Below are 9,870 nucleotides of genomic sequence, written 5' to 3'. Positions count from 1 at the left end.
CTACCTACCTACCTACCTACCTACCTACCTACCTACCTACCTACCAACTGATCATCTTGATAATTTTATGTTGTTTATCTAGAGAAATCAATATCAATCAATAAAACCAACCTATCAACCAAAAGTTACTAAAATTTATCTAATGTAAAATAATGTTATTCTTTCCTGTTTGATGCTATCATGTATCACCAGGTTTGCACTCTAAACAACAGTTTCATTAGATTAAAATATAATCATAGAAAAAGTGAAGAACTTAAGAATAACTATTTCATAAGTGCCCGGCGTTGCCCGTGTGGAATTTCAAAAATCATCCAGCACTCTGTGTCCAGACGGTTAATCGGAGTACACTTTTTTTCTCTAAGTGTTACTTGTGGTTTAACTAGGGTTTAAGGAAATGAACCGAAATTTTTCCTTTTTAAGTATTTTTGATCTTGGGCTGACATTGGTAATTTTTCCAGGATCCTTCTTAATACAATATTCAGCTTAATCAGGCATTTTATTTTAAAATATTTAAACTTTTTTTGGAACTAGTTTTAAGTTTAGTTTGAGACTATTTTGGGATTAATTTCATGACTAGCTTTAAGACTTGTTTTGGAAATTTGGAAATTTGTGATTATTTTGAGGAATAATTTTAGGACTTTTTTTGAAATATGTTTGGAACTAATTTTTTAAATTAGATTCGGGACAAAAATAATTGGGTCTTTGCTACAAAATCTGATTTTCTTTTCCATATTCTTTTGCCACTCAATAAATAAATTCTAGATTTTTGAAAAAAAAATCTATATTTTTGATTTGATTGAGTTTATATATCCCTGGTGGTGTGTTCTGTAGTATTGTAGGGAAGAGTATACTGCGGTTCTACAAATATTTAATACTTTGCACCATTCTTTGTTTACAGGTATACCTCGGGGGCATCGTTTCTACTGGGATTTAAAGGGACTGTGAGCCCAATTTCAAGTAAAGTGACTCTTGGGCCTCCACGCCCTATTCGCATTACACTTCCACATTACTGATAAGATAAAGGTTTCAATTGTGAATCGGGCATTGCCATCTTTGAAACGAGAAGGGTCACTTGAAATTGCGCGTGCAATCCCTTTAAGGGGTTTCGTATAGAAGTTCTTACAATCCAAAATTTTATGCTCCAAAAACTTACTTTTATTAAGTTATGCTAATTTTTTTTGGCATGATTTTTTTTTTGGCCTCGACGCTTTAAAAATCACTTTTTGCTTGGGTCTTTTTTTAGCAATAGCGACACTGTTGCAAATGTAATGAAAGTGACCTTATCGAGCATGCAATTTCAAAGTATTGTAAAGTTATGTCTGATAAAGAAATATCTGTGTAAATATCGATCTTATTTAATTGTGGTTTCCCTGTAAAGTGACTTGCGCATTGCTGCTTCAGAAACAGTACGAGAAAATTGTCAGAATTAAACACTTTCTAAGCTTGAAAAAGATCAATATCTTCCACATTATTGATCAGATAAAAGTTTTATGGGTACAGTTTTGAATCAGACATGTCCCTCTGGGGACAGGTCCCAGTTTTTTTAAACACGACTTGATTGCAGATCAATGTTAGTTTGCGTTAATTTAAATCTTTCTATATTGCTGTATTCACAATATTATGATGTTTTTTTTTAATTTTAAGAATCCTACGAACTAAATTATTTTAACCTTAAATTGGCTTACTTTTGGACATTTTTAAAAATGTTAGCTTTAATTCGTTATCTCATGAAGAATTGAGTATTTTCTTTCGCAAAAAAAAACAATTAAAAGATATATTCCATGTAGCTTGCTTTAGTTTCAGGTTCATCATTATAGACTGGTTGAATATCTAATTATAAATAGTTCAACTTATTCAAACCGATTTAAATTTATATCTATCAAATCAAAAGTTTTCACTTAGTTACATTTGGTAATAGAAGTTCAAATGAACTTTTGAAATCAAATCGGCAATATATTTTTTAAAACCTTGCATCGTAAAAATGGTTTTATTGATTTCTCACCACTTTGATTAATTGGAAGCCGGGTTTTGTCCTGAACATTTCGTTGAGGAATCTCATGACATAGTGACGATTGTTCATACTCATATTGATGCTTTATCTCTTGTGACCCACCGCCAATAAGATCGGACAAATGACCATTTGTGTCAATCAAGGGGTTGCTGCTGCATGGAAGATTGTCCTCAAAGGAACTGTCATTTTTAGTCACATTATCATCAAACATTAAACTAGATGGTGGGGGTGGAGGTGGAGGGGCTTTTGGCCGATTTAATTTTGATTTTTTATCACAATCATTGTTTTGATTATTTCTGTGTCCACCATTTTCTGTAAGGCCATTTTGTGGTTTAGCAGGTTGGATATTATTAATTTGTGTTGGGGGCGGTGGGTCACCAAAGTCTTTCGAAATTAAATCATTTAACCCGTTGTGTTGGAGAATCAAATATTGGAGCACATTGGGTTCCGGCAAATGGTCCGCCATCTTTTCTTTGTTTGATTGCGCGGCAGCCTCGCTCTGTTGTCTTTGCATAATAGAGGAAGCCAAGCGTTGAGTTGGAGAACAGTAAAGAGAGTCCACACGTTCCTAAAGAGTGATCAGTATAAAATATTTTTTTACTTGGCATTAAAATGTCTGTATTTGATAGAATCTATTCACAGAATTCTGATTTCCAATCTGTGCACTGCACTGGTCCAATCACAAAATAAAGATAGACAAACTCCGCAGAACCACAAACTCCGCAAAAGACAGTTCTCCGAAAAAACAAACTTTAGAAAATAAAAAGTATTTACAATTCTTATTTTATTTTAAGTTAGGTCAGGCCCTGTCAGAGTATTGGTTGCAAGGGGGTCAAGAACTGAGGCTAGGAAAAAAGCAAGATGCATAATGATAGGTCTAGTGTAATCATGATAGAACACCTGATATTTAGACCGATCATGTTTTGTGACTAAATCTACATGATTTTGAACTGATCTCTGCCCTATTTCTCCTCTTAAAACAGCGTGAAGGAATGTACACTTTAATGTAGTTTTCTCATTTTTTAGGAAAAATAAATAAATTACACGGGTAAACTAAACTATTCCAAAAGCAAAAATAGGCAGACCACATTTTGAAAATACCAGTACTACGAGTTATACTATGATTATTAACTCAAGAATTGTTACTTCTGAAACACTGTTCACAAATGAATGCCGCATCTTTTTTCAAATATCAAAGAGGACATTCGAGTTTTCTCTCAATTGTCATGTTTCGTGGGTATAATACCTGTGATCTCCACCCCAGGTATGGTTTTCTGTAAGCTGACAGGGTTGCTCCATTTCCTTAAATTATTAGTTTATTGAACATAAAACTGTGTACATCTTAGGGGTGAGACATTTTTCTAAACCCATTTTACAGAAGCAAAATAGTATTCCACTTGGACTTCTAAGACTATTAAAAAACTTTACTTTTCTCAAAATTCATAAATGGGCCCCTTAAATTAGGGATTTAATGAAAAAAAAACTTGAGGAAAAAATCAGAAGTGTTGTTGAAAATATTAATACGAAAAAATTAAAAGTGTTTTTAATATTATTTATTAATTCTGTGCACTCGGATATTGAACTCGGATATTGAATTCCAATGATGTTGAATTTTTTTTTGTAAAAATTGTTCAGAAAACCCTGACGAGGGTCAACCAAGACTGAAATATATTTTTAATAAATGGGGAACTAACATCTACTTTTTTAACTCAACAGAGGTTTGGTCCATCACCATCACCGAATTTTAAATTTTATAGAACTCTTCTATATACATATGTTAAAATTCCATGAATCTCTAAAATGAATTACTAAAATGAAGTACTTAAATCTATAAACGAACCTAAACGGAAATAGGCTGTCAAAAAGTCACTTTTGTTCAATTTCCTATTTGTAGAAATTTCCAAATAAAGGTTTTGGAGCAGGACCAGAATTATATTAATGTGTGTTTAGAATTATATTAATGTGTGTTTTGTAGAGATCACAAACTAAGAATCCACAAGAGATGGAAGGATAAAAATCCGGGAAGGATGAAAAGAGAATCCAGGAGCCAGTCTGACTAGAACCAGGAAGAGGAGAAGATCTTCAAGCTTAATTCTCAACATATTTATAGAATTTGTAATATATTTATATCCTAAGAATATCAGTAAATATATAATCTTCACAGTTTAGAATTATATTAATGTGTGTTTAGAATTATATTAATGTGTGTTTAGAATTATATTAATGTGTGTTTAGAATGTGTGTTTAAAATTATATTAATGTGTGTTTAGAATTATATTAATGTGTGTTTAGAATTATATTAATGTGTGTTTAGAATTATATTAATGTGTGTTTAGAATTATATTAATGTGTGTTTAGATATGTTTAAGAAAGTATGGATTCACCTATTTGCAGAGATTTGATGGAGAAATTGCTGTGACTGGGTGAAGGGTTGGATAAACCGGTTACTCCAGTTCTCCATCCTCCCTGTCTGAATAGAAGTTGTCGACATTTACAAAAAACTAATCAAAGCTAGTTTTCTCAATAAATTTGAGATTTTTAACAAAACATTTTGATGTTTACGTGTCACATGATTTTTGCCATGGATTTTGTTTTAATCGCTCCTTTATCATTTTACCCCGTTTTGGCTTCCATGCATGCACTTCAGCTTGGCCACTTTTACCAACTTTTTCCATTAATTTAAAACATTCCTTTGCATAGCTCTACCACTTGATGGTTCTGCCCAATTGATAAATTAGATCCTTCCCTGAACTGTTCACTGCAAACCAAGATGAGCTTACTCTGACGCAAAAATCGAGGAGTTTTTTTTTTTTGTAAAAATAGGACAAACAAGTGGCGAGAAGGCCAAGGCGGTGAGACACTTTAAAGTCAAGGGTGTCTAAAAATTTGATTAATAAATCTTATAATTGCCTAGCTACAGGGTTTCCATAAACAAAATTTTTGCGCAATTTTTTCGAAAGAAAGCGTATTTTTTTGCGCGGAAAAATAGCACTTTGTGCAATCATTGAAACTTCATTAGGCGCAAAATTGCGCTATTTCGATTTTGCGTTATTCTGTTTTGCGCAATTTTCGAAACAAATTCCCATTAAAAGGTTGTTAAAAGGTGTAAACTGTATAAATTAGTTATTTATGAGATTGCACTTTTTGGCATACAATTGCAATGCATAAAAGTGAACTGATTACTTGCCTAAAACTCTATTTTGCAACCTGATGCATGATGGCACACTGCAAATCAAGAGATGTGCGCACGCTCTCACACAAAAATCGAGCAGGATTTTGTCAAGTACTCCTTGATATTGCAGTGGGTTCGGCTCTGTCCTACCTTGAGTATGTTGGACAGGGTGTTGAGCAGGTTGAACCAGGTGTTGATGGTCTACTCCGCTCCCGTCTCCATCCCTCCGAACTCCTCTCTCTTCTCCATCCTGTCCTATCAGGAATACAAGGAGAACTGCCGTCCCTGTGTCCTTCTCCTTCCTGCGCCCGACCTCTAAATCTACAAAGAAAATCCTATTCTTACTCCTGGTTTAAAAAGATTTAACTTTTACACTTCAAGGAACTCTAGACGTAATGTTTAAGTGACCCTCCAGGCAAAGATGACAACTCCCGATTCATAACAATAATCTTTAAATCTTTGTCTCATCATGTATAGTATCAATGATTACAATTTAAAAAAACTGATTTTTCAGTTGTGATTTGCGCATTTCCAATGCAGGAAAACATAGAAGAATTTAACAAAATGACAATATCTTCTACATTTATCAGATAACGGTTTCAAGGATATCGTTGTGAATTATGCATTGCCATCTTGGCACGGAGGGTCATTTAAAATTACACTTACAGTCGAGTCCCTTAAAAATATTTTAAAATGTTTTGTTAGTTTAATAAGGTTTTTTTTTCTAAAACTGCTATTTATTATATAATTTTGACCTTTCTTATCTTAAACTTCTGGATTTTAAGTAGAGAGGAGTTTTTTTACATAGAGAAACAAACTGGTTTCAAGTCTTTTAACTATGTGGATCATTTTGATAAGGTCTAACACAGTTAAAGGTTTTCTTCTATAGCACGTTAAACTCTATTGTAGAGGTCCTTGTTTAAAGTCCAGCGAGTCCTTAATTTTTAACTCATATTTATCCATTAAATGTGAAATTTTGTTTAGTCGTTATATTATACTTTTTGCTGGGGCTATGTATTTTAAATATATAAGTCTGTAAGGTATTAAATCTTATTATGCATTATTTTTTCGAATTTTGAATAATTGAGATCAATATATGACTGAAAATATTTCGATACAGACAGGTAAAGCACATTAGTGTAGTTATAGTTATACTAGTTTCTCCAGGGACTGTTGAACCCTGCTCTGATGGCTGGTCAGTCTTACCTCATCAAACTAAAATAATAATCCAAAATAAATAAAGTAAAAAAAATTTTAACATGTATTTTCATGAAAAATACAGATGATGACCCAGAATAAAACGGAATAATTGTCGTCTTTGTTAATTTTAGTTTGAACTGTTGTAAACAAAATTTAACAATATTAGTTTTCACACAATTTCTTCATAGTAGGTATACGGTGAGAACCAGAAAACTCTAGAATAGGAAGACGACTTTTAGACTCAATTTTTTACTTTAAATATTCCAATAAATATGATACACAGCTATTGTGCAGTGTACACAGACTCATTTAATTTAATGATTTGATAAGTTATAAAGTAAAACTATTTGCTTTGTAACATCATTAAATACACTAAAGTGTTGCTATAATGTCGTCTTCCTATTCCACATTTTTCTGGTTCTGATACTGTCTAAAATATAAAATTCAAAAATATCATGAAATATTTACCTCTCCTGCTTTTTCTGTTTGGTTTAAAACCTCTGCACTTTGACTCCGGTCCGGAGGAATTGTCGGACATTTTAACATCTGTAATTAGTATTCCGCTAATAACCGGTTTCAAAACAAAATCAGCTGGAAAAAACTTCTAAATCAAATCAATTAATAGCCAGTTAAAAAATAATATCAGTTGATAACCGGTTTGAAAACAAAATAAACTGATAATGCGTTTGTAAAATAAATAAGCTGATCACCGGTTTGGTAGTAAAATCAGCTAGTAACCGGTTTGTAAAGGAAAAATTGGCTTCAGTAAAAATAGAGTGTCATCATGTCAAATCCGGGCCAAGCTTAAAACCAGTTTATGCAGTGCAAACACATTTTTAAATTTTAATGTATTAATTCTGTATTCGGGTTGTAACGAAACATAGATTAATACGACCAATTTTTTTCTCCTCAAAATTGATAAAGCAGTTTTTTTGCCATCTTCTGTAAATATTTATACCAAGACACCCAACCTCAACAAATCAAGGACATTCAAGAGCGATATGAAAGATTCAAATGCATAATTGCATCCTTTGATATTTGTAAAAGCAGACATTTTTTGTATGAAATAATAAAAAATTAGATCTTTAAATGTGTTTGTATTTCTTCGTTAAGCTATAAGGAGTTTAGGAGTTTTGAAGTGTTCCAGTTTTGGAGTCAATAAAATAATATTAATATTATCTTAACTCTTTAAGATATAAAAAAAAACTCATTTTGTCCATTAACATTATAAACATTTCAGCGTAGTGTTTCCATTTTCTTTTTTACACAAACGTACAGGAACCGGGGTTTTGCAACAAACTCAAATTTGTAATCTCTACATCTTTGCAACCGGATATTTCAAACTCAGACTATTTGATCTAACAGAATGCATAGTTCTAACTATCAAAGGTCGGCGACATGGGGTTGAAAAGATAAAGGGATTAAAAATTATAGCGAGTCCTGTAATCTGTGTATTATAGCTTACAGAGCTTAATCTTATCCCTTCATGTAACATCAGCATATCATGTTCTCAATACCATTACACAAATCAAAGCAGAGCTAGATACGTCCGCGGGATATCTATATATATGGACTTGGAACTGAAAGCACCATAGTTTCAGTAGCAGTAAATAATTACATTTACTGATAGCGCCGATTAAAGGATTCATTACTCTGATTGGATATTGAGATAGATAGAAAGATAGATGTTACCGCCAAACTATTTCTATTTGTTCAGAATAGATAACAAACACATGTCTGAACCCTGATTGGATCAGGCGCCAATGGACTTGGCATACAGAAGTGACCCTTCATCCAAAGATGACAGAGCCCGATTTACAAAGGTACCGTTGAAACCTTAATCTGATCAAAAATGGGGAAGTAAGGATCGTTTTCCAACTTGAAAAGTCTTTAATTCTGATAATTTATTCATTGCTCCCTACAAGCAAGAAAGGGGCAAGTCACTTTTGCAGGGGAACCACAAAGGAAAACAAACAATTTAAAGAAACAAAAACATGGATATCTAAGTCATACTTGATCAGACAAAGCTTTAAAGGGTATCGATGAAAATCTGGCATTGCCATCTTCGCATGGATGAATACAATACACATGAACCATATCAAAATGTGCATGAACACTAGAATCAGTTTTAAGATTTCATTAGCACTATTTTCTTTATAACAATACCAAATACAACTAAGTATGCTTAAATGTCGTATTCCTAAACCACGGTTATAATTGTGTCTTTCTGAATTATTTGATTTCTTCACCTAATAAGAATACCTCCTGCACCCCCCTTCCGATTAAACATTTTTTCCCTCCTGCTATTATAGTTGTACTCACAATCAGCATAAATACTTAAAGATACTTTGTGATATTGATATCATTTTATGTATCCTATAATGATATTAATCAGATTACTAATATATATATCTTATATATAATTTATATATATTAGATATAAAACTAGATTAAATGTCCCCTGAAGATTACATTAATATTTACTCCTATCCAGTTGTATAAATTAAATGAATGCAGGGAACAGATACACATTTATATTTGCTTTCAGTAATATATTTTCATTGTAATTTTAAATAAATCTCCATTTAAAAAAAGGAACATGCCTGATTCACAACGGTTCTTTAATCCTTGAAACATTCATCCGATTCAAAATGTGGAAGATATTGTCTATTTCCTAACTCGAAAAGTGTTTAATTTTGATAATTTCTAAATTTTAAATCTAAGAGAGAAATGGGCAGGTCATTTTTGTAGAGAAACCGCAATAAAAAAATCCATTAAAGGGAGAGACCGGCTAAACATGGTAGTTGAGTTGAATGAGTAGTATTGTAGAGAAAAACTTTAGGATTCATTTGATACCAATGAGACATTTTTACGGTGTACAATTTTTAAATAAGAGCGTAGCTTGCAATAATTCACCAGTTGTTTCAGTCAGTAGAAGAAACACATCTATTAGGACAGCTTCAAGAAGCTTCAAAAATGCTACTAGAACAATTAGAACAACTACTACTAGAACCATCAGTACTGATGCTTGCAAAACAGTCTCTCATTGGTCGAATCAGAACCAATCATGACTTGTGTTCTATCTAAGCCCGAGTTTGGGGTTTAGTCGGGTTTAAGCTTTTAAAAGCTCATCTATGGTTTGCTGTCCAATTTGGATCTGTAGGTCATTGAATGAAGTATGAATCTTAGATTATTAAAATTATGTAATATAATTAAATGTATTATTATAGAAATGTCATCTACTCTACGTATGGGAAGTAATTATTTTAATATGTAAATCTTGTTCTTTTGTTTTGTTTTCCCATTTAAAAACTCATAAACACGCCCTTTAAATTTCATTCAGTAATATTGTAAAGAGTTTCAACTTTATTTTGCCAATTTAAATAATTAAACGAACTTGGTTAAAATGTTCAACAAATATACAATATTCGACCTTTGAATAATTTAGATCGTTTATAGTCTATATTTAAATTTAGAATTTAATTAT

At 32.2% G+C, this 9,870-nt stretch overlaps 1 protein-coding gene across 1 annotated transcript in view; it reads right to left on the bottom strand.

Annotated features, from left to right (window-relative positions):
• Nucleotides 1-5,500, bottom strand: part of LOC111696173 (uncharacterized) — an 11,625-nt gene extending 6,125 nt beyond the window's left edge. Inside the window, exons 1-7 of the mRNA XM_023465722.1 lie at nt 5,334-5,500; nt 4,396-4,481; nt 3,258-3,313; nt 2,003-2,579; nt 813-858; nt 401-465; nt 45-55 (exon numbers count right to left, since the gene is read on the bottom strand). Coding sequence (XP_023321490.1) covers nt 45-55; nt 401-465; nt 813-858; nt 2,003-2,525 — 645 coding nt within the window. The 5' untranslated portion in view covers nt 2,526-2,579; nt 3,258-3,313; nt 4,396-4,481; nt 5,334-5,500. The remainder of the gene's footprint in view (nt 1-44; nt 56-400; nt 466-812; nt 859-2,002; nt 2,580-3,257; nt 3,314-4,395; nt 4,482-5,333) is intronic.
• Nucleotides 5,501-9,870: the final 4,370 nt, after the last annotated feature.

This window comes from Eurytemora carolleeae, unplaced genomic scaffold, assembly GCF_000591075.1.
Source record: "Eurytemora carolleeae unplaced genomic scaffold, Eaff_2.0 scaffold80, whole genome shotgun sequence".
Taxonomy (NCBI): Eukaryota; Metazoa; Arthropoda; class Copepoda; order Calanoida; family Temoridae; genus Eurytemora; species Eurytemora carolleeae.
This window is presented reverse-complemented; position numbering and strand designations above follow the sequence as displayed.